The sequence below is a fragment of the Coregonus clupeaformis genome, chromosome 15, assembly GCF_020615455.1.
Source record: "Coregonus clupeaformis isolate EN_2021a chromosome 15, ASM2061545v1, whole genome shotgun sequence".
Classification (NCBI taxonomy): Eukaryota; Metazoa; Chordata; class Actinopteri; order Salmoniformes; family Salmonidae; genus Coregonus; species Coregonus clupeaformis.
The window spans coordinates 49454198-49480368 of NC_059206.1; the positions used below are offsets into that span (position 1 = coordinate 49454198).

General features: G+C 45.4%; 1 protein-coding gene across 2 annotated transcripts in view; it reads right to left on the bottom strand.

Annotated features, from left to right (window-relative positions):
• The window catches only part of LOC121582830 (contactin-associated protein-like 4), a 249314-nt gene that overhangs the window by 68696 nt on the left and 154447 nt on the right, over window positions 1-26171 (bottom strand). For both annotated transcript variants that reach the window (XM_041898959.1, XM_041898958.1), the window contains exons 11-12: window positions 3410-3516; window positions 75-194 (exon numbers count right to left, since the gene is read on the bottom strand). In XM_041898959.1, the coding sequence (XP_041754893.1) occupies window positions 75-194; window positions 3410-3516 (227 nt within the window). The remainder of the gene's footprint in view (window positions 1-74; window positions 195-3409; window positions 3517-26171) is intronic.

Sequence of the window (26171 nt, forward strand, 5' to 3'; positions counted from 1 at the left end):
ATATATATATAGATAGACCGTGGGCCCCCACACCTTGCGGTGTGTGTGTGCCTGTGAGTGTGCGTGTGGCTTACCTGTCATGTTGCAGTAAATCAGCTGTGGCTTGATCGGGCCGCTTCCATCCACGTCTATGTAATACAGCCCTGATGTGTTGCCGTTGTGTTTGTACACTTCGCACGACTGCTCATAGATGGCTGAGGAGGAGAAAACAAATACTCAGGTTATGTTACTGCTAAATCATAACTGAAATGAGTACTGATTGAAATTATAAACAAAAATGTGTACACACACACACACACAATCTACCCACAAGCAAGCATACAAGGCCCTCCCTTGTCCGTTATTCGGCAAATCAGATCATGACTCTGTACTCCTGCTTACTGTATTCAAGCAGAAGCTCAAACAGGAAATACCTGTGACTCGCTCCATTGAGAAATGGTAATCAGAATCAGAGATTATGCTACAGGACGGCTTTGCTAGCGCTGATTGGAATATGTTCAGAGACTCCGCCGATAACATCGACGAGCTAACCACCTCCGTCACCGGCTTCATAATAAAATGCATTGGCGACATTGTCCCCACAGTGAAATCTGCTTGCCCAATCAAAAGCCCTGGATTAACACAGAGGTTGGTGCTAAACTAAAGGACAGGGCTACAGCACACATTGTTAACAGACAACCCTGAGGCTACAGCTGAGGACAGAAACAAGTACAACAAGTCCCGCTACGACCTCAGAGTCATCAAACAAGCAAAACGACAATATAGGTGGGACAAGACTGTAACTACCAATTGGATACCACGAAAAAGGGGACATTTTTTTGGGGTGGATTCATACTACATAGGCTCCGACGCCCGCCACGTCTGGCAGGGGCTACAGTCCATTATGGATTACAACGGAAGACCCAGTGATCTGTCCAACAATGCCTCTCTTCCAGACGAACTCGATGCATTTTATGCACACTTCGACAATAACAACACCGTAACGTGCGTGAGGGCACCCACCGACCCAGAGGACTGGGTGATCTTTAATCAGGTCAACACTCGCAAGGCCGTGGGGCTAGACGGTATTCCAGGGCGCATTCTCAGAGCATGCGCAGATCAGCTGGAAGGCATATTCACGTTTATTTTCAACCTCTCTTTGTCCCAGTCTTTAATCCCCACGTCTTAACATGAATACCATCATTCCTGTTCCCAAGAACTCTAAGGCTTCATGCCACAATGAGTACTGCACTGTAGCACTCATATCTGTAATCATGAAGTGCTTTGAAAGGCTGGTTATGGCACACATCAACTCCATCATCACAGACACACTAGACGCACACCACCCCAACAGATCTGTAGACCACCCCCCCCCCCCCCCACCAATGGGGCAACTTGCCACCCCCGGCAATCCAATGCAAGTCAATGGTACCTAAACTAACATTTTCCAAATCATGTCCAAATCATGTCCAAATCATCTTCAAGTAACTTAGTTGAGTTACACAGTCATAAAAAAAAAAAAAGGATGATTTGGACATGATTTGGCGTGAAAAGGAAAAGAGGGACCGTACTGTCAACACAGTCTTCAGCTGAGGAGCATACTTAAGGCTTTTGGGTGGCAAGGACTGTCCAATAACATTACACAAAGCATTATTTTTATTTTTTTCATATTCTTATTTAAGACACCAAAGCATGTTGGGCATGCCAACACAACACACACATACACAAAGACAAACAAAACAAAATGTTATATTCCAAGACACTACTGTACTGAGGCATGTTGGTGTTTGCCAAACAGCAATGCTGCAACTGACACAGAACCGCGAAAGGCTCTCTTTGTCTTAGGTCATCTCTCTTTCTACTCTGCTTTACCCTCTACAGTAGTTTTGTGTGCCTGCTGTCTGTTCTGTTCTGTAGATGTAGTGTGTGTGTGTGTGTGTGTGTGTGTGTGTGTTTGTGTGTGCAGTCTGTTCTGTTGTTGCGGATGTTGTTACATTATTGATGTGCTTCCCATCATTATTTGAAAGGAAACACACAGAAAACCATTGCATGCCAGATTAAAGGGTGCTAGCTGGTGTCCCTAAGGAACACAGGCCCCATCACTGCAGATGTTGCTGTTTCTCTGACTGTGTCCGTAATGGCACCTTATTCCCTGTATAGTGCACTACTTTTGACCAGAGCTACTTAGTGCACTACTTAGTGCACTATACAGGGAATAGGATGCCATTTCAGACACAGCCACTGTGTATCCCAGTCCATACTATTCTGAATAGCTCCTGGTTAATGGCTAGTGGGCGTGGCTGACTGATAAATAATGAATACAAGGCTATAACAATAACAATGTTAACAGGAGGATGTATCCAGGTGAGTGTTGAATAAGATGTGTTAGTTCTGGACAGGAACAAAATGGTGGGTCGCCATGAACAGCACTATGAAATCCTTCTGTACTGTAACTAGAACACATTGACCTGGCATACTACAGACCCTCAAGAAATAAAAAATAGATAACCGTACAACACTGGAGGCTGCTGAGGGGAAGGCAGCTCATTATAATGTCCGGAACGGAGTGAATGGAATGGTATCAAACACCTGGAAACCATGTGCTCTATGTATTTGATACCATTCCACTTATTCCGCTCCAGCCATTATCACGAGCACGTCCTCCCCAATTAAGGCCACCACCAACCTCCTGTGCCGCACACTGATGAATGCTCCCGTTGTTTTGTTGCGCAACCTTTTGACCCAAAGGTCTCCGTCAGACATTTCTTTGTATCCCTTTGTACCCTGCACCATACAAGTCATTAGATGTGTGTAATAATACAATACAAACCCTCCCCTCCAGAATACAGAACAGAATAACTAACATCCTTTAACAGTTTAGTCACACATGACATCTCCAATCTCACAAATGTCTTATTTCCTTCCTCACTTCCTGTGATTGATCTGGGTCTTAATTCAAATCTAATTATGCATACAGAGAAAATCACTGCTAGTCCTTTCTTTGTCTCCACCACCACCTCACTTTCAGCGCAACTCCAAGTGTTAAAAGTGTTAAATAGTGAGGCGATTTTGTTTGACTGACAAATGGCTTAATTTCATCTTCTTTCACACTATTTATGATGACACCGGGTTGCAGCGAGAGGGAGAAGCATCATTAAAGGCTCTGTCCTATTCCTTATCTATGGTGAGGCTTTGTCAAGATGTTCTGGCACTGCTGCAGGCTATTGCTGCATCACAGATAAGACATTTGACCTTGAATTCAACGGACCGTTTGTCTGTGCATGTATAAGGAACAAACACAATATCCTCTTGACAGTATTTCTGCTTAGTCCTGTTTAGTCACACAGCCACATGCAGGCATGTACTGTATATATTCTTCAGATATAAAACCAACACTGTACAGTTATAAGATACAGACAATGCCTCTTACAGCTGTGACATGTTGCTCCACTGTAGCCTGTGTTAGAGCAGTTGCAATGGAAGGTACTCCAAGACTGAGTGCATTTCCCCCCGTGTTCACAATGGCTTGGAGAGCATCTGAAAAGAAAAGAGAGATATTTATTCACCACATATTTCCAAAAGGTCAAAAATCTGCATGTATATTTTTCAAGGATTCAAGTTCACTTTCAAGAGTAAAAGCCAATTTATGCTTGCTACGGAGGGTGTGATGCAATTGCGGAGCCTCCGGAGGCTTACAGAGGCCCAATCGAGCTCCGTACCTCATCGCCGTGTGCCTCCCAAATTTTGTAACAATGCGGAGGGCTCTGTATAGCGCCATATAGCTGCACATTGACATGATTGGTTGACAGTAGGTGGGGGCGGGAGGTCCTGTATAAACACAAACTCACTTCCGTGGCATCTTCCTTCACAACAGCTCTGCTCCACAAAGTGCAAGAAGTATGAATGCCCTGAATTCTGCAGTCTCAGAAAGGCATTTCGGACTAAAAACAACCATTGTTTGATGTCCTGTGAATGTCCTGTGAATGACTAGGAATAAATACATATTTTTATGTCCTTTATAATAGTGTCCTTAAGATAAGTGAGTCGCTCTGGATGTAAGTCGCTCTGGATAAGAGCGTCTGCTAAATGACTAAAATGTAAATGTAAATGTAAATAAGTGCATCAGCTTTTGGTTCAAGGTCCTATTTCTTTAGCTTTTCTACACCTTTCTAAAGTTTTCCTCAAGAACTGTTCAGCACAGGTGGACATTATTAGAATGTTCATTCATGACATGAAGAGAATGTTCTCCTTTGAAATGGTCAATTCAGAAAATTAGCAATGGGCAACATTAGAATTATATTCGAATAATCTGAAAACATTTTATAACTAAAAGGCCACCAGATGAGAAATGCCCCATATATTCTGACGTATACAGTCGTGGTCAAAAGTTTTGAGAATGACACAGGTATTTGACTTCACAAAGTTTGCTGCTTCAGTGTTTTTGCCTCACTGATGCCTGCTGCCTCATACATACATTATCTCTTTCTCTTTCTCTCTCAAACGCACACACACACACACACACACACACACTCTCTATCTCTCACCGCAGCCTGCTGTTCACATGGCCAGCTTTCTTCTCATTCAATGTTTTATTTGGCATTTGCACACAAGTAAATGCCTGCAGGAAGGTAACATTCTCTTGTTAATAACAGTCTCTTTATGACGTTGTGGGGTCAGGTGGTCAACTGCTCGGAGATCTGAAGCTTGGAGACAGTCAGACACACAGACACACGCGCACACACGTGCACACACAGACACACACACACACACCTGTCTGTCCTCCTGAGGGAGCAACCAACCTTCACTGACTGAATGATAGCTGCGTCTAGTCAGAATCATATGAAGGAAGAGTGTCCAGTTCACAAAGTTCGCTGCGTCAGTGTTATGAGATATTTTTGTCTGATGTTACTATGGTATGCTGAAGTATAATTCCAAGCATTCCATAAGTGGCTTTTAATGACTTTTAAAGGCTTTTAATGACAATTACATTAAGTTTATGCAAAGAGTCAATATTTGCAGTGTTTTTCAAGACCTCTGCAATCCGCCCTGACATGCTGTTAATTAACTTCTGGGCCTCATCCTGACTGATGGCAGCCCATTCTTGCATAATCAATGCTTGGAGTTTGTCAGAATTTGTGGGTTTTTGTTTGTCCACCCGCCTCTTGAGGATCGACCACAAGTTCTCAATGGGATTAAAGTCTGGGGAGTTTCCTGGCCATGGACCCAAAATGTTGATGTTTTGTTCCCCGAGCCACTTAGTTATCACTTTTGCCTTATGGCAAGGTGCTCGATCATGCTGGAAAAGGCATTGGTCGTCACCAAACTGTTCTTGGATGGTTGGGAGAAGTTGCTCTCGGAGGATGTGTTGGTACCATTCTTTATTCATGGCTGTGTTCTTAGGCAAAATTGTAAGTGAGCCCACTCCCTTGGCTGAGAAGCAACCCCACACATGAATGGTCTCAGGATGCTTTACTGTTGGCATGACACAGGACTGATGGTAGAGCTCACCTTGTCTTCTCCGGACAAGCTTTTTTCCGGATGCCCCAAACAATCGGAAAGGGGATTCATCAGAGAAAATGACCCCAGTCCTCAGCAGTCCAATCCCTGTACCTTTTGCAGAATATCAGTCTGTCCCTGATGTTTTTCCTGGAGAGAAGTGGCTTCCTCGCTGCCGTTCTTGACACCAGGCCATCCTCCAAAAGTCTTGCCTCACTGTGCGTGCAGATGCACTCACACCTGCCTGCTGCCATTCCTGAGCAAGCTCTGCACTGGTGGTGGCCCGATCCCACAGCTGAATCAACTTTAGGAGACGGTCCTGGCGCTTGCTGGACTGGGCGCCCTGAAGCCTTCTTCACAACAATTGCACCTCTCTCCTTGAAGTTCTTGATGATCCGATAAATGGTTGATTTAGGTGCAATCTTACTAGCAGCAATATCCTTGCCTGTGAAGCCCTTTTTGTGCAAAGCAATGATGACGGCACATGTTTCTTTGCAGGTAACCATAGTTAACAGAGGAAGAACAATGATTTCAAGCACCACCCTTTTAAAGCTTCCAGTCTGTTATTCTAACTCAATCAGCATGACATGGTGATCTCCAGCCTTGTCCTCGTCACTCCTGTGTTAACATCACTGACATGATGTCAGCTGGTCCTTTTGTGGCAGGGCTGAAATGCAGTGGAAATGTTTTTGGGGGATTAAGTTCATTTTCATGGCAAAGAGGGACTTCGCAATTAATTGCAATTCAACTGATCACTCTTCATGACATTCTGGACTATATGCAAATTGTCATCATAAAAACTGAGGCAGCAGACTTTGTGAAGACCAATACTTGTGTCATTCTCAAAACTTTTGACCACGACTGTATGTGTGTGGATATGTACGCGTTTCATGATGCATACCTTTTTGTAGCCTATGTTACCATATTTGTGTGTGTTTTTTGTAGATATAGGCTCTAAATGCAGCATGGGTACGGATTTTGAGCCCTTCCCAACAAGCACGGAATGAGATAACATATTTCAAGCTGAGAATGAAACGGTTGCCTTCTAACACTGCTCTCTCTCAGATAAAGATTTAAAATGGCATGTGAAGGAGGGAGGCCATCCTGCCAGCCATCCTCATCATCCTCAACCCAGCAGCCCAGCCTGAGACACATTCGTCTGCCTCGCCTGACTGGAATTGATTCCAGGACAGCCACTGAGTTGAATCACAGGATTTCACAGGCTGCCTCACACTCTCAATGATGCCTGCTGCCTCATACATACATTATCTCTTTCTCTTTCTCTCTCAAACGCACACACACACACACACACACACTCTCTATCTCTCACCGCAGCCTGCTGTTCACATGGCCAGCTTTCTTCTCATTCAATGTTTTATTTGGCATTTGCACACAAGTAAATGCCTGCAGGCAGGTAACATTCTCTTGTTAATAACAGTCTCTTTATGACGTTGTGGGGTCAGGTGGTCAACTGCTCGGAGATCTGAAGCTTGGAGACAGTCAGACACACAGACACACGCGCACACACGTGCACACACAGACACACACACACACACCTGTCTGTCCTCCTGAGGGAGCAACCAACCTTCACTGACTGAATGATAGCTGCGTCTAGTCAGAATCATATGAAGGAATAGTGTCCGGTTCCCTATCAAATCAAACTCAAATCAAAGATTACACATACACCGATTTGCAGATGTTTTCACGGGTGCAGTGAAATGGTTATGCTCCAGCAGTGCAGTAATATCTAAAAATAACAATACACATATAGTTTAATACACCCCCCCCAAAAAATGTTTTATATACTATACAAACATAAATATCAGAGTGAGCAATAACAGAACAAGCAATGTCAGAGTCCGAAATATATATATACAGTGCCTTACAAAAGTATTCATCCCCCTTGGCATTTTTCCTATTTTGTTGCATTACAACCTGTAATTTAAATGGATTTTTATTTGGATTTCATGTAATGGACATACACAAAATAGTCCAAATTGGTGAAGTGAAATGCAAAAAATAACTTGTTTCAAAAAATTCAAAAAAATTAATAACGGAAAAGTGGGATTCTGACTAGACGCAGCTATCATTCAGTCAGTGAAGGTTGGTTGCTCCCTCAGGAGGACAGACAGGTGTGTGTGTGTGTGTGTGTGTGTGTGTGTGTGTGTGTGTGTGTGTGTGTGTGTGTGTGTGTGTGTGCATATGTATTCACCCCCTTTGCTATGAAGCCCCTAAATAAGCCCCAGTATATATACACCTGTTCTGAAAGGCCCCAGAATCTGCAACACCACTAAGCAAGGGGCATCACCAAGCAAGTGGCACCATGAAGACCAAGGAGCTCTCCAAACAGGTCAGGGACAAAGTTGTGGAGAAGAACAGATCAGGTTTAGGTTATAAAAAAATATCAGAAACTTTGAACATCGCACGGAGCACCATTAAATTCATTATAAAAAAATGGAAAGAATATGGCACCACAACAAATCTGACAAGAGAGGGCTGCCCACAAAAACTCACGGACCAGGCAAGGAGAGCATTAATCAGAGGCAACAAAGAGACCAAAGATGACCCTGAAGGAGCTGCAAAGCTCCACAGCGGAGATAGGACTTTCTGTCCATAGGACCACTTTAAGCCGTACACTCCACAGAGCTGGGCTTTACGGAAGAGTGGCCAGAAAAAAGCCATTGCTTAAAGAAAAAAATAAGCAAACACGTTTGGTGTTCGCCAAAAGCCATGTGGGAGACTCCCCAAACATATGGAAGAAGGTACTCTGGTCAGATGAGACTAAAATTGAGCTTTTTGTCCATCAAGGAAAACGCTATGTCTGGCACAAACCCAACACCTCTCATCACCCTGAGAACACCATCCCCACAGTGAAACATGGTGGTGGCAGCATCATGCTGTGGGGGTGTGTTTCACTGGCAGGGACTGGGAAACTGCTCAGAATTGAAGGAATGATGGATGGCGCTAAATACAGGGAAATTCTAATTCCAACAATTTTAATTCCAGATTGTAAGGCAAGAAAATAGGAAAAATGCCAAGGGGAGTGAATACTTTCGCAAGCCAATGTATATACTGTGTATACAGTGAGGGAAAAAAGCATTTGATCCCCTGCTGATTTTGTACGTTTGCCCACTGACAAAGACATTATCAGTCTATAATTTTAATGGTAGGTTTATTTGAACAGTAAGAGACAGAATAACAACAAAAAATACAGAAAAACGCATGTCAAAAATGTTATAAATTGATTTGCATTTTAATGAGGAATATAAGTATTTGACCACTCTGCAAAACATTACTTAGTACTTGGTGGCAAAACCCTTGTTGGCAATCACAGAGGTCAGACGTTTCTTGTAGTTGGCCACCAGGTTTGCACACATCTCCGGAGGGATTTTGTCCCACTCCTCTTTGCAGATCTTCTCCAAGTCATTAAGGTTTCGAGGCTGACGTTTGGCAACTCGAACCTTCAACTCCCTCCACAGATTTTCTATGGGATTAAGGTCTGGAGACTGGCTAGGCCACTCCAGGACCTTAATGTGCTTCTTCTTGAGCCACTCCTTTGTTGCCTTGGCCGTGTGTTTTGGGTAATTGTCATGCTGGAATACCCATCCACGACCCATTTTCAATGCCCTGGCTGAGGGAAGGAGGTTCTCACCCAAGATTTGACGGTACATGGCCCCGTCCATCGTCCCTTTGATGCGGTAAAGTTGTCCTGTCCCCTTAGCAGAAAAACACCCCCAAAGCATAATGTTTCCACCTCCATGTTTGACGGTGGGGATGGTGTTCTTGGTGTCATAGGCAGCATTCCTCCTCCTCCAAACACGGCGAGTTGAGTTGATGCCAAAGTCCTCGATTTTGGTCTCATCTGACCACAACACTTTCACCCAGTTCTCCTCTGAATCATTCAGATGTTCATTGACAAACTTCAGATGGGCCTGTATATGTGCTTTCTTGAATAGGGGGACCTTGCGGGCGCTGCAGGATTTCAGTCCTTCACGGCGTAGTGTGTTACCAATTGTTTTCTTGGTGACTATGGTCCCAGCTGCCTTGAGATCAATGACAAGATCCTCCTGTGTAGTTCTGGGCTGATTCCTCACCGTTCTCATGATCATTGCAACTCCACGAGGTGAGATCTTGCATGGAGCCAGAGGGAGATTGACAGTTATTTTGTGTTTCTTCCAACTGTTGTCACCTTCTCACCAAGCTGCTTGGCGATGGTCTTGTAGCCCATTCCAGCCTTGTGTAGGTCTACAATCTTGTCCCTGACATCCTTGGAGAGCTCTTTGGTCTTGGCCATGGTGGAGAGTTTGGAATCTGATTGATTGATTGCTTCTGTGGACAGGTGTCTTTTATACAGGCAACGAGCTGAGATTAGGAGCACACTCTTAAAGATCTCACCTCGTGCAAGATCTCACCTCGTGTAGTTGCAATGATTATGAGAACGGTGAGGAATGAAGCCCAGAACTACACGGGAGGATCTAGTCATTGATCTCAAGGCAGCTGGGACCATAGTCACCAAGAAAACAATTGGTAACACACTACGCCATGAAGGACTGAAATCCTGCAGCGCCCGCAAGGTCCCCCTACTCAAGAAAGCACATATACAGGCCCGTCTGAAGTTTGCCAATGAACATCTGAATGATTAAGAGGAGAACTAGGTGAAAGGGTTGTGGTCAGATGAGACCAAAATCGAGCTCTTTGGCATCAACTTAACTCGCCGTGTTTTGAGGAGGAGGAATGCTGCCTATGACCCCAAGAACACCATCCCCATGTCAAACATGGAGGTGGAAACACTATGCTTTGGGGGTGTTTTACTGCTAATGGGACAGGACAACTTCACCGCATCAAAGGGACGATGGACGGGGCCATGTACCGTCAAATCTTGGGTGAGAACCTCCTTCCCTCAGCCAGGGCATTGAAAATTGGTTGTGGATGGGTATTCCAGCATGACAATGACCCAAAACACACGGCCAAGGAAACAAAGGAGTGGCTCAAGAAGAAGTACTGTCAGCTTCCTGCCTCCTGTTTGTCTCCGGGCCTCTAGAGGTCATCTGTGTTCCCCTCTGCCTTAGTTCTTCCTCGTGTGTCCTAATTAGCTTGATCCAGGTCACCTGTGCCTTGTTTCCCCTTGTGTATTTTAGCTGTGTGTTTTCCCCTTGTTTCTCACTTGGTTATTGAGTCCTGGCTATGTGTCTCCTGCTTTGTTCCACCGTGTCTTTCCAAGTAAGGTTTTCTAAGTTATCTTTAGTTTGTTTTTCTCCCCTCGTGGAGTTATTTTGTTTTGCCTCCTGTTTTGTTAACATACCTCTTTCTGAGAAGAACTTTTGTTGGACTATTTGTGGTTGGCGAAGAACCTTTGTTTTTATATTAAATCTACTGGCCTGGAGTATTGCCTTGGGTGTTTCATTTGGGTCCTACTACACCTCCTCTGTGGCTAAGGGGTATTACCCCCAGCTCTCCACATCTGAGACCGGAGTTCTAGCACGGCTTGTGATAGAATAACCAAGTCAATCATGGACCCAGAAACACTCAGTTCCCAGGACCTGTTGGCGGTGATCACTCGACATGAGGCTTCTTTCCAGCGCCATGAAGCCGTTCTCAGCCGACAAGAGGAGCTGATGGCTAGACATTCTCAACTCCTGGCCGAAATGATGAGTTCCCTTCACCAGCTCTTTGAACGCCTCCTTGGTCCTCTCCCTTCCCCCAGGTCACCTCCCAGTGACGACAGGCCTTCTCGGTTGGCGGAGCCCCGACTACCACCTCCCAAGCCCTTTTCTGGGGATCCAAGCTCTTGCCAGGGTTTCCTCACCCAATGCTCCCTCACCTTCGAGCTCCAATCCTCAAGTTTTCCCACAGACCTTTCCAAGATTGCCTACATCATTACCCTTCTTTCAGACAAGGCGCTCGCCTGGGCCTCTGCGGTGTGGCAGTCCCAGGAGGCCTGTTGTGATTCCCACGCTGCATTTGTAGAAGAGTTCAAGCGGGTGTTCGATCATCCTGTCAGTGGGCGGGAGGCTTCCAAGCGCCTACTGTCTCTCCGTCAAGGCTCCCGAAGCACGGCAGATTTCGCCATTGATTTTCGGACCATAGCAGCAAGGAGCGGATGGAATGATGAGGCGCTGAGGGTCTGCTTTCAGGGAGGGTTATCTGAGCCCCTTCAAGATGAGTTAGCCACCCGAGAACCAGCTGGAGATCTCGAGTCCCTCATAGCCTTGGCCATCCGCCTGGACAATCGTCTAAGAGAGCGGAGAACGGCTCGCCGCCAGGTGTCTCAGTCCCAAGTTCCTCGGAGCAGCTCTGTTTCTCCTGTTTGGACTCCGTCATTCAGAGCTTCCCCGGCTCCTGAACTGCTCCAGGATTCCCCAGAGAGCATGCAGTTAGGCCGTTCCAGGCTTTCTACCAATGAAAGGGAACGTCGCATGAGGGAGCGTCGGTGCCTCTACTGCGGGGTTGCCGGCCACTTCCGATCCACTTGCCCCGAGCTTTCGGGAAACGCCAGTCCCCGCCCAGCTACAGGAGGGCTGTGATGGGGAGAATTAGAGCTCCTCCTACTAACGCTGTCCTGGCTATTCCAGCCACTCTGTCCTGGGAGGGCCACCAGCATCGGGTCCAGGCTATGATCGATTCCGGTGCCGCAGGTGATTTCCTGGATGTAACCTTGGCTAAGGAACTTAAGATCCCTACCCAACTACTTCCTCATCCCCAGGCAGTTACAGCCTTAGATGGCAGACCTCTGGAACCAGGAAAGGTTACAGAGGCGACTCAGTCCCTGCGACTTACCATCTCTCAACACCAGCAGGAGGAAACCTTCTATCTCATTGACTCTCCCGAGTATCCTATTATCCTGGGTCACCCTTGGCTATGCAGACATAATCCCCAGATCGACTGGCCTACTGGCACCATTCTAAGCTGGGGTCCCACTTGCCAACTCACCTGCATGCTTCAGAGTCCCTCAGCCCCTAATACCCAGTTTCAAGAGTCTGTTGACGTCTCCCTAGTCCCCAGTGTTTACCATCGGTTCAAGGCTGTGTTCAGCAAGGCCCGGGCTACTTCCTTACCGCCTCATCGCACGTATGACTGTGCCATTGATCTACTCCCTGGGTGCTGCCCTCCTAGAGGTCGGATCTTTTCCTTGTCCTCCCCCGAGCACGCAGCTATGGACACCTACATTAAGGAGTCCTTGGCAGCCGGCCTCATCCATGCCTCTACTTCCCCGGCTGGGGCGGGCTTCTTTTTTGTTGAAAAGAAGGACGGGGGTCTTAGGCCTTGTATTGATTACGGGGACTCAACAAGATCACGGTTCGGAATCAATATCCTCTTCCTCTCATGGCCACTGCTTTTGAGCTGCTTCAAGGGGCTTCCATTTTTTCTAAACTGGATCTCCGCAATGCTTACCATCTCGTGCGGATCCGGCAAGGTGACGAATGGAAGACGGCGTTCAACACGCCCACGGGGCACTATGAATATCGGGTGATGCCGTTCGGGCTCACCAATGCCCCCGCAGTATTCCAAGCCCTGATTAATGATGTTCTCCGGGATATGCTTAATCTGTTCGTCTTCGTGTACCTGGACGATATCCTCATCTTCTCGAGGTCACTGAAGGAGCATGAGGGGCATGTTAGCCGGGTTCTCCAGAGGCTCCTTGACAATCACCTCTATGTTAAACCTGAGAAGTGTGAATTTCATGTTTCTCAGACTCAGTTTCTCGGGTTTATTGTCACTCCCGGGCACCTAGAGATGGATCCCAAGAAGGTCGAAGCGGTCCGCAGCTGGCCCACACCTGCCACGGTCAAGGAGGTTCAACGGTTCATTGGCTTTTCTAACTTCTATCGGAAGTTCATCAAGAATTTCAGCTCAGTGGTAGCCCCCTTGGCGACGCTTACCAAGGGAGGAGGGACCAAGGTTCACTGGGGTCCGGAAGCAGCAGGGGCCTTCGAGGATCTCAAGCGCCGCTTCACGTCTGCTCCGATTCTGGTGACTCCTGACCCAGAAAGACCTTTCGTGGTGGAGGTGGACGCCTCAGAGGTGGGGGTGGGAGCCATCCTGTCACAGAGGGGTGAGGATGGGAGATTACACCCTTGTGCCTTCATGTCTCGCCGCCTGTCTGAGGCCGAGCGCAACTACCACGTGGGGGATCTAGAGTTGCTTGCAGTAAAACTGGCCTTGGAAGAGTGGCGCCATTGGCTTGAGGGGGCTCAGCACCCGTTCCAGGTTCTCACAGACCACAAGAACCTGGAATATCTCCAACAGGCTAAGCGGATGAACCCTCGGCAAGCACGATGGTCCCTTTTCTTTAATCGATTCCAGTTCCTCCTGTCTTACCGACCTGGCACCAAGAACGTCAAGCCGGATGCCCTGTCTCGAGCCTATTCTCCCGAGGTACAAGAGAAGCCCTTGGCATCGATTATTCCGAGGTCTAGGATCGTCGCACCTCTTCAGTGGGAACTAGAAAGAGGGGTACGAGAAGCCCTTGTCCATGAGCCCGATCCAGGCGGTGGTCCTGCCGGTCGCCTGTACGTTCCTCTCTCTGTTCGGGCCCGCGTCTTGCAGTGGGGTCATGAGTCGCCCTTGACATGCCATCCAGGCAGTGCTCGCACACTGGAATTCCTCCGACGGCGGTTTTGGTGGCCGTCCATCAAGAAGGACGTGCAGGTCTATGTTGAGGCCTGCCCGGTGTGCAACCAGGGGAAAGTCGACGCGCCAGCGACCCCAGGGACTGCTCCATCCCTTACCTATTCCTCGAAGGCCATGGTCACACCTTTCTCTGGACTTTGTTACGGGACTTCCTCCATCCCAGGGCAACACCGTCATCCTAGTGATCGTTGACCGGTTCTCTAAGGCTGCCCGGTTTATTCCCCTGCCCAAGCTGCCCTCGGCTAAGGAGACTGCTGAGCTCCTCATGAACCATGTCTTCCGGATATTTGGCATTCCCCTGGGACGTGGTCTCTGACCGAGGTCCCCAATTCTCGTCCCGGTTTTGGGGGGCCTTCTGCAGGCTTATTGGGGCCACAGCCAGCCTATCGTCAGGGTTCCATCCAGAGTCTAATGGCCAAACGGAACGGATTAATCAGGATCTGGAGACCACCCTGCGGTGTATGGCGGCCAGTAATCCCACGTCTTGGGCCACCTATATCATTTGGGCTGAATATGCCCACAACACCCTCCAGTCTTCAGCCACCGGATTGTCCCCCTTCGAATGCCAGTTCGGTTACAACCCTCCATTATTTCCAGAGGAAGAGGCGCAAGTTGGTGTTCCCTCGGCCCAGCGCTTTGTCCAACGCTGTAGGCGGACCTGGAAGAAGGCCAGGTGTATCCTCCTTCGGACCTCCCAGAGATACCAAAGTCAGGCTAATCGACACCGCCGGACGGCCCTAGTTTCCGAGCTGGTCAGAGAGTTTGGTTGGCCACTAAGAACCTGCCCCTCCCGGGTCGAATCCAAGAAGCTTTCCCAGAGATACATCGGCCCTTTCCGCATTGCTAGAAAGGTTAACCCTATTTCGTATCGTTTGGTTCTGCCTCGCTCCCTTAGAGTTAACCCCACTTTCCATGTTTCACTCCTTAAACCTGTCTTGTCTTCTCCTTTTGCCCCCCCACGCAGACCCCCGCCACCTCCCAGGATCATTGACGGCCAGCCAGCCTACACAGTCCGCCGGATACTGGACTCCCGGAGGGTCCAGAACTCTCTGCAGTATCTGGTGGACTGGGAGGGCTACGGGCCAGAGGAGCGCTCCTGGGTTCCAGCCAGGGACATCCTGGACCCAGGTTTGATCCGAGATTTTCGCACCCTGGGGCCGGGGTGTTCTGGAAGGAACGTCAGGAGTCGTTCCTAGAGGAGGGGGTCCTGTCAGCTTCCTGCCTCCTGTTTGTCTCCGGGCCTCTAGAGGTCATCTGTGTTCCCCCTCTGCCTTAGTTCTTCCTCGTGTGTCCTAATTAGCTTGATCCAGGTCACCTGTGCCTTGTTTCCCCTTGTGTATTTTAGCTGTGTGTTTTCCCCTTGTTTCTCACTTGGTTATTGAGTCCTGGCTATGTGTCTCCTGCTTTGTTCCACCGTGTCTTTCCAAGTAAGGTTTTCTAAGTTATCTTTAGTTTGTTTTCTCTCCCTCGTGGAGTTATTTTGTTTTGCCTCCTGTTTTGTTAACATACCTCTTTCTGAGAAGAACTTTTGTTGGACTATTTGTGAATGGCGAAGAACCTTTGTTTTTACATTAAATCTACTGGCCTGGAGTATTGCCTTGGGTGTTTCATTTGGGTCCTACTACACCTCCTCTGTGGCTAAGGGGTATTACCCCCAGCTCTCCACATCTGAGACCGGAGTTCTAGCACGGCTTGTGATAAGTACATTAAGGTCCTGGAGTGGCCTAGCCAGTCTCCAGACCTTAATCCCATAGAAAATCTGTGGAGGGAGCTGAAGGTTCGAGTTGCCAAACGTCAGCCTCGAAACCTTAATGACTTGGAGAAGATCTGCAAAGAGGAGTGGGACAAAATCCCTCCTGAGATGTGTGCAAGAAACATCTGACCTCTGTGATTGCCAACAAGGGTTTTGCCACCAAGTACTAAGTCATGTTTTGCAGAGAGGTCAAATACTTATTTCCCTCATTAAAATGCAAATCAATTTATAACATTTTCAACATGTATTTTTCTGAATTTTTTTGTTGTTATTCTGTCTCTCACTGTTCAAATAAACCTACCATTAAAGTTATAGACTGATAATTTATTTGTCAGTGGGCAAACGTACAAAATCAGCAGGGGATCAAATACTTTTTTCCCTCACTGTAGTCGTAGTAGTAGGGAGGGGAGAGAGAGAGAGAGAGAGAGAGAGAGAGAGAGAGAGAGAGAGAGAGAGAGAGAGAGAGAGCACCTGCTCCAGAACAGTATGCCACAGTAGCTCACAGACAGGGTGACAGGAGGTTGGCACAGCTAGGCACCTTCCGCTACTTATAACCCCCCTCTCTTCCCGGCCTCGACGCCACCTCCCGCCTAGCCCTCGGCAGGCTAAGCCTCTTGCATCGTGAACCCAATCACAGAGAGGTCACAAATATAGCCATGTCACAGGGCGGAAAAGTCACCGGCTTAGCAATAGGCACAGCAGGCCGAAAGAAACAACAGTGTAGGCTACAGTGCTGTTTTCTTCGTTGTCATTCACTTGTGTCTGAACTGTAGTTTGTCTTCAAGGGGCGGCTGAGCCTGATAAGGGCCCTGCAGTAAACAGGTGAGACAGGTATAGTGACCACATGTCCCGGATTGTGTGGGACAGTCCTGCATTTTGTTCAAATCAAAAAATCATGTCCATAATTTTATCAAATGTATGCACGCATGACTGTATGTCGCTTTGGATAAAAGCGTCTGCTAAGTGGCATATTATTATTATTATTATTATCAACAAATTCAAGCACCATTAAATAAGAAAAAAACGTTAATTTTGACAACAACATCTGGAATAAGTCAAGGGGTATGAATACTTTCTGAAGGCACTGTAGCTGTACAGTCGTGGTCAAAGGTTTTGAGAATGACACAAGTATTTGTCTTCACACAGTTCGCTGCGTCAGTGTTAAGATATATTTTTGTCAGATGTTACTATGGTATACTGAAGTATAATTACAAGCATTCCATAAGTGTCAAAGGCTTTTATTGACAACTACATTAAGTTTATGCAAAGAGTCAATGTTTGCAGTGTTGACCCTTATTTTTCAAGACCTCTGCAATCCGCCCTGGCATGCTGTCAATTAACTTCTGGGCCACATCCTGACTGATGGCAGCCCATTCTTGCATAATCAATGCTTGGAGTTTGTCAGAATATGTGGGTTTTTGTTTGTCCACCCGCCTCTTGAGGATCAACCACAAGTTCTCAATGGGATTAAGGTCTGGGGAGTTTCCTGGCCATGGACCCAACATTTTGATGTTTTGTTCCCCGAGCCACTTAGTTATCACTTTTGCCTTATGGCAAGGTGCTCCATCATGCTGTAAAAGGCATTGGTTGTCACCAAACTCTTCTTGGATGGTTGGGAGAAGTTGCTCTCGGAGGATGTGTTGGTACCATTCTTTATTCATGGCTGTGTTCTTAGGCAAAATTGTGAGTGAGCCTACTCCCTTGGCTGAGAAGCAACCCCACACATGAATGGTCTCAGGATGCTTTACTGTTGACATGACACAGGACTGATGGTAGCGCTCACCCTGTCTTCTCCGGACAAGGTGTTTTCCGGATGCCCCAAACAATCGGAAAGGGGATTCATCAGAGAAAATGACTTTACCCCAGTCTTCAGCAGTCCAATCCCTGTACCTTTTGCAGAATATCAGTCTGTCCCTGATGTTTTTCAAAAGTCTTCGCCTCACTGTGCGTGCATATGCACTCACACCTGCCTGCTGCCATTCCATGAGCAAGCTCTGCACTGGTGGTGCCCCGATTCCACAGCTGAATCAACTTTAGGAGAGGGTCCTGGCGCCTGCTGGACTTTCTTGGGCGCCCTGACGCCTTCTTCACAACAATTTAACCTCTCTCCTCGAAGTTCTTGATGATCCGAAAAATTGTTGATTTAGGTGCAATCTTACTAGCAGCAATATCCTTGCCTGTGAAGCCCTTTTTGTGCAAAGCAATGATGACGGCACGCATTTCCTTGCAGGTAACCATGGTTAACAGAGGAAGAACAATGATTTCAAGCACCACCCTCCTTTTAAAGCTTCCAGTCTGTTATTCTAACTCAATCAGCATGACAGAGTGATCTCCAGCCTTGTCCTCGTCAACACTATCACCTGTGTTAACGAAAGAATCACTGACATTATGGCAGCTGGTCCTTTTGTGGCAAGGCTGAAATGCAGTGGAAATGTTTTGGGGGGATTAAGTTCATTTTCATGGCAAAGAGGGACTTTGCAATTAATTGCAATTCATCTGATCACTCTTCATGACATTCTGGAGTATATGCAAATTGCCATCATCAAAACTGAGGCAGCAGACTTTGTGAAAATTAGTAGTTGTGTAATTCTCAAAATGTTTGACCACGACTGTATAGTTGATTGGCTTCTTTAGAAAATGTGTTGTATTGGAAGGACTACACTGCCTGCACTGCAAAGAAGCGGTTCCGCTAGCACTATCAACCCCTGGTGGTGCCACAACCATTCATTATAGAATGCAATGCAATGGCAACCATGCACATCATACTTGAATGACTGTGGATTTTGATGTACAGTGCATTCCGAAAGTATTCAGACCCCTTTACTTTTTCCACATTTTGTTACATTACAGCCTTATTTTAAAATGGATTAAAAAGGTAGATTTTTTGTTGTTGTCATTTAGCAGATGCTCTTATCCAGAGCAATTAGGGTAAAGTGCCTTTCTCAAAGCAGCTAGTCAGCTCGGGGATTAGAACCAGCGACCTTTCGGTTACTGGCACAACGCTCTTAACCACTAAGCTACCTGCCCAGTATTAAAGTCAGACATTCCGACCTGTCTCTTGTGTTGCGCTTATGAAATGATATACAGTATATCATAAGGATGTGGTAGCCTAGCCTACTGGTGTTATTAAACACTTCTCCAATCGTGGTTGAGATCTGATATTCTGCGCAGCGCAAGACGAGATGTAGGCCAATGTTATAGGCCAGGGATGGGCAACTTTGATGGGGGTGGGGGCCACAAAAAATCTGAACTCATCATGAGGGGCCGCAGTTGCTCGCGGGGTCTGCATACCCACCCAAATATTCCAAGATTTTAATAAAACAGCCTCACATGTTTGTGGTCTCTTGTTTCTGCATCACCAAATTTTGCGCAAGGCAAAAGAGTAGGCTAGGTGTGGTTCAATTGCTCATTCAGTGCAGCGGACTGCAGGCGTGTAGTGCACCGAAGCTTCGCGCTGCCACCTCTCACAATGGTGCTTGTTTAGTAAAGTTAGATCAAAGCTGAATCAATGTCTTGGAAGATCACATAATTATGAATTAGTATTCTACATAACATAATCAAATATACAGTGCTTTCGGAAAGTATTCAGACCCCTTGACTTTTTCCACATTTTGTTACGTTACAGCTTTATTCTAAAATTGATTAAACAATTTTTTTTTCTTCATCAATCTACACACAATACCCCATAATGACAAAGCAAAAACAGGTGTATAAAATTGAGCACACAGCCATGCAATCTCCATAGACAGACATTGGCAGTAGAATGGGCAGTACTGAAGAGCTCAGTGACTTTCAACGTTGCAACGTCATAGGATGCTACCTTTCCAACAAGTCAGTTCGTCATATTTCTGCCCTGCTAGAACTGTAAGTGCTGTTATTGTGAAGTGGAAATGTCTAGGAGCAACAACGGCTCAGCTGCGAAGTGGTAGGCCACACAAGCTCACAGAACGGTACCGCCAAGTGGTGTAAATCTCTCCGCCATTGGAATCTGGAGCAGTGGAAAAGCGTTCTCTGGAGTGATGGATCACGCTTCACCATCTGGCAATCCGACGGACGAATCTGGGTTTGCGGATGCCAGGAGAACGCTACCTGCCCCAATGCAACTGTACAGTTTGGTGGAGGAGGAATAATGGTCTGGGGCTGTTTTTCATGGTTCGGGCTAGGCCCCTTAGTTCCAGTGAAGGGAAATCTTAACGCTACAGCACACAATGATAATCTAGATGATTCTGTGCTTCCAACTTTGTGGCAACAGTTTGGGGTAGGCCCTTTCCTGTTTCAGCATGACAATGCCCCCGTGCACAAAGCGAGGTCCATACAAAAATGGTTTGTCGAGATCGGTGTGGAAGAACTTGACTGGCCTGCACAGAGCCCTGACCTCAACCCTATCGAACACCTTTGGGATGAATTGGAACGCCGACTGCGAGCCAGGCCTAATCGCCCAACATCAGTGCCCAACCTCACTAATGCGCTTGTGGCTGAATGGAAGCAAGTCCCCGCAGCAATGTTCTAACATTTAGTGGAAAGCCTTCCCAGAAGAGTGGAGGCTGTTACAGCAGCAAAGGAGGGACCAACTCCATATTAATGCCCATGATTTTGGAATGAGATGTTCGACAAGCAGGAGTCCACATACAATGGTAACCATGCACAACATACTTGTATGACTGTGTATTTGGATATACCACTCAGTGAAATACCTGTACGTTATTTATAATAAGGTGTACCTTGGAGAAAATAGTACCTCTCTAAAATGAAAATGGATGGCCCTCCTTTCAGTGAAATATATTTTATCCGATCATCCCTGAACACTAGAAAAAAAAAACAAGTGACCATCCCCTATACCCAAAATAATAATTAAAACATAGAGTGGATAGCAGAGAACATGCATACCATTAACCCTCACTTACAGGACAGACCAGAGCCATAGATATGCTGTTTTAAATATTACATGACAACGTGTTAACATTACATGGCAACTTGGCAATTTTTATATCGCTTAGAGCTGCTTGCCAGATGGTTGTGGGTTTGCAGACCACCATGGACAAGGGTAGGGGTAAAAATATCTCCTTTAAAAAAACATTGCATGAATTTATCATCGCATTTGTGGGTCTGAGAAAAAGTAGCCTTTTATAAATGCATTTAAAATCTCTTTGACTATAAAAGGTTGTAGCTCAATCTCTGAATGTCATAGAAACGGCCCAAATATATCCCCATATGCATCAGAGTCACGTCTTTCCCGGGTACTTTGTTTCTAGCTAAAAGCATTGCGGACTAAAGTGCTGTTATAGATTGCTTTATATAATCAGGTTCTTTTTTATTTTCTTAAAGATGTTATGCTAACAAGGGGTAGACCTATGCTTTTTGACATTTTATTTAACAAAAGGTACCTTCACATACCCCCTTCAATTTGAGCCCTGGTTTTAACTTAACACACCAAGCCCTTCACTGACACAGAGGTATTTAAAGTGTGCATGGTGGGTGGAGGAATTGGTGGACAAATCTATGGATAGCAGCCTATAATTTTGTCTGTCAAATGGGTAGGTTTACCTCTTATTTCTTAAATAGGAAGATATTGGCTCCAACACAAAGCCCTCTTTTTTGTTAGTAAATTCTAATTAAAATAAACACTGTTCAAATTAATTAGACCTTCTCAAATTAGCGTCCACATTCTGTACATTTCAAACCGTCCCTTATGTGTTAGTACACAGGCAGTCAGAGAGGATTTGGGATTTTCTTTTTTCACTGGACAGAATCACATAGTAAAAACGTTCACAGCCAGCAGAAATAAAGTTGTCATCTTCTAACTCCATTTAACAGATGTTATTGTGGTGTAACGTTAGGGGGGGGGGGGGGGTGAAATAAATTACTGATATCCCCAGCTTTCTTCTCATTTCAGTGGAATTTATTACATCTGCAGGCATGTGTGTGTGTGTATGTTGGCATGTGTGAATGTGCACGTTTGTGTGTCAGTTGTAGAGAAACAGACTGAGTCTAACTAGAAAAAATGACAAAATGCACCGGTACTGTGCATATCAATCAAATTATGTTCAACCATATCTAGTGAGTGCCACACATTTCAATACTATATATTAAACATCAGTAAAATGGTTAGATTCAAACACAAAGGGCCGCTTTCACAGACACAGAATATGCTTATAGTGTTGCCTTAGAAGCACTTTCAATGGACCTTCTCAGCTGAGCATGCTTATCAGTCCAGGAGAAAGCTTGGGCCTGGATTCAATCAGATCAAGCATTAACCAGCATTAACCAGCGTTGGCAGACATCTGCATAGCATATGATTTGGCGGTGTTGGAGGTGTAACTGCTGTATAAACTGACATATCGGTGAGCGGCTGCTCTTGTGTCACAAACCCTTCCTTATTATCCTTACTGCGTCAGAAGTTCAAAACGGTGCTAGAAAGGCTCTATCAATGTTAGAAATAGCTTAATAACTCTCAAATGTCAAAACATTGATGTTAGGCTAATGCATGTTTTCATGTTAATTTGGATGGGGGGATTTATGCATATCAGTCTAATTCAAATGTTTGAACTTTTAACATGGCTGCATGGGATTTGTCGGATTATAGTCGGGTGTGGTTTCGTTGCATCCAGTGGCAGTGTCTGTGATAATGTAACACAAGGAGCTGATTGTGGATTTGACAGCTCTAACGCAGTTCCACCTCCGATACTACCAAAACAACGCTATGCAGCTGTCAATCTAATTGAATCCAGCCCTTAATCTGGGTTCAGAAACCTGGCCTGAAAACCTAAAAAATAGTGTGCTAAAATAAAAATATAATGTTTGACAAGCCTGCTGACTAGGTAATATTCAAAATCCCCATCAAAATCCGTCAGTTTAAGTTAGAGATATCTGCATTGGATCCGTCTCCATCCATCGCATCCGGCGATGTCGCACTTCCGCATCTGCGGTGAAAGGTGTAAAAAAATTACATATATATTTCCTGAGCTTTTTTATGTCTCCGAGATACAGTGCCTTGCAAAAGTATTCATCCCACTTGACGTTTTTCCTATTTTGTTGCATTACAACCTGTAATTTAAATGGATTTTTATTTGGATTTCATGTAATGGACATACACAAAATAGTCCAAATTGGTCAAGTGAAATGAAAAAAATTACTTGCTTCAAAAGATTCTAAAAAATAAATAACGGAAAAGTGGTGCGTGCATATGTATTCACCCCCTTTGCTATGTGGCCCCTAAATAAGATCTGGTGCAACCAATTACCTTCAGAAGTCACATCATTTGTTAAATAAAGCCCACCTGTGTGCAATCTAAGTGTCACATGATCTCAGTATATGTACACCTGTTCTGAAAGTCCCCAGTGTCTGCAACACCACTAAGCAAGGGGCACCACCAAGCAAGCGGCACCATGAAGACCAAGGAGCTCTCCAAACAGGTCAGGGACAAAGTTGTGGAGAAGAGAGGGCCGCCCACCAAATCTCACGGACCAGGCAAGGAGGGCATTAATCAGAGAGGCAACAAAGAGACCAAAGAGACCAAAGATGACCCTGAAGGAGCTGCAAAGCTCCACAGCGGAGATTGGAGTATCTCTCCATAGGACCACTTTAAGCCGTACACTCCACAGAGCTGGGCTTTACGGAAGAGTGGCCAGAAAAAAGCCATTGCTTAAAGAAAAAAATAAGAATAGTTATGCACGCTGAAGTTTTCATTTTTTTTGTCTTATTACTTGTTTGTTTCACAAGAAAAAATATTTTGCATCTTCAAAGTGGTAGGCATGTTGTGTAAATCATATGATACAAACACCCCCCCAAAAAAAAAAATTCTAGGTTGTAAGGCAACAAAATAGGAAAAATGCCAAGGAGAGTGAATACTTTCGCAAGCCACTGTATAGGAGAAACACTTCAAAACCTTGTTTCTAGCGATTATCTATTTTGACTGTATTTTTTGCCATGTATGAATGTTTTATTCAATGCGTTTCTCTGGGCTATGGTAGTAAAGGCCAAATTTAGTATTTTATCAAATCATTTTTTATTTTTTTTAAATGATACCTAAAGGGGTCCTAAAATTCTAAATCAAATAGCTAAAGTATCCATAGTATGACCATCTTAAAACAATTCCTTATGTCACCTCCTCTGGGTACATTGACTTCAATACAAAACCTAGGAGGCTCATGGTTCTCACCCACTACCATAGACTCACACTGTAATTATGACAACTTCCGGAGGACGTCCTCTAACCTATCAGAGCTCTTGCATTATGAACTGACATGTTGTCGTCCCAATCAAAGGATCAGAGAATGAATCTAGTACGGAAAGCATAAGCTACAGATAGATAGCACTGCATTGCATAAAATGTGGTGAGTAATTGACTCAAAGAGAGAGAAAGACAATAGTTGAACAGTTTTGAACTTAAACAATTTTTTATGAAGGAGAAGCACTTTTTCACTTTCACTTACTTAGCTAGCAAATGCAGCTAGCTAGTTTAGCCTACTCAAACACCTGGCTCAAACCGAGAGGGATGCTATGTTACCTAGCTGGCTATGGCTATCCAACAGTGGAACGCTACCGACTGAAGGTACGTTTTTGGTTTTATTAATTTATTGCCACACTGTACTGCATGATTGTAGCTGGTTTACTAACGCGTTACTTCTAGTAGCTAAGTTGACTTGACGTTAGCTAATATGGTGACAACGATGTAGGCTGTGCGTAGCGGTTAGCAGTTATGATATGATGGTTTGGCTTGGAAAGGTTTTTCCGCCTGGTCACAGACAGCTGATGTGTTGCACACTGAAGTACACAAGCGAAAGGAAAAGGTGAGAGGAGGAGAGCGCATAGATGTGAGACGGAATTATACAACAATCAAAGGGATCAGGCTGTTTGTATGTGGCTGCTATGAAAGTGAACTGTGTTTGCGTGTGATCAGGTGTGTATTCATTCTGCCGATTCTGTTGAAAAATGTTTCTTAAACAGAATGAAACAGAACGAAACAGGGATAAACATACCTGAATTTGTCCAATAGAAACTCTCATTTGCAACTGTTAGACTAATGATTACCCACAAGAGTGTGCATTGCGGTATTGAATGTGTCACTGTCTATCACCTTGATTACTCAAATGTTTCTATCGACCTGTGCCCTTACGTTGTAAACTTTCATTCGTAGGTTGTAGCACCCTCATGATGGGTATAGGGAATCATGTAGTAGCCTAAACCTATCGATGTTACATTGACCTGGGTGAATGGAATATGAATGACAGTCATCCAATATGCTGTAATAGAAATAAGGCCATGCTCATCTTAAAACGGCACCGACTGTCGCTGTAATGGACCTATATTCATACAGTTTCTTGACTGTCCATTTTGCTAATAATCACTGGACTGTCAGGGAGCATAAAAAATTCCGAAAACGATGGATAGAGGACTATGTTTTGCAAATTGTGACTGTAAGGAAATATTTAAAAAATTCAGTGCGGCCCTCCGGACCTCATTGAAGACCAAATGCTGCCCCTGGGGCAAAATGAGTTCGACTCTCCAGCTCTACCCCCTACCGCTGTTACGTAACTTCAATCTCGCCACAGTGTAAATGGGAATGCCTGTGTGATGCTGTTGCTCTGCTGCTTGTCAGGAGGGATGAAGAAAGTAATACGAGAAAGTAGTGTTAGTGTGTGTGTGTGTGTGAGAGAGAGAGAGGGGGAGGGGGAGAGGGAGTTAATTTGTGAGGCTTGTGCATGTGTGTGTGTGTGTGTGTGTGTGTGTATGTGAGTGCGCCTGCCTTTGTGCGTGCATGTGGAAGCTATAGGGAGAGTGCTGCTTTTAGCTCCCTCCATGTCCCTTTGGTCTGTGTGACACCTCGGCATCAGGCAGGAGGCGTGTTGAAAGTGCTCCTTTGAAAAATTAACACAGGCATAAACAGTGCATAGAGTATATAATGAAATAATGACGCCAATGTTGACACATCAGGCAGGCATCCTGCACACTACATTACTTTAAGACACAGAGCGTGCGTGTGTGTATGTGTGAGTATGTGTGTACGTGCGCACGTGTGTGTGTGTGCTTGACAAAGAGAATAAGGCAGTAGCACAAAGCTGGTAGCTAAGCCTTATGAGTGGATAGGAGAATTGAATAATTTATAATGCACAGTTATTTTAGTCTGCTCTCTCTCTAGGTTAGCTAGCTACCTAAATCTATAAAAATACCAAGTTGCTCAGGAACAGAGAAAATAACATGCTCGATCAGGTCCATAGCCACCTCACCTTATACGATAAGAATCGGAGATGTGTTGATGTCACTTTTATACACTGCAAACATGCAGGATATTTATCTTAAGATCTTAATCACC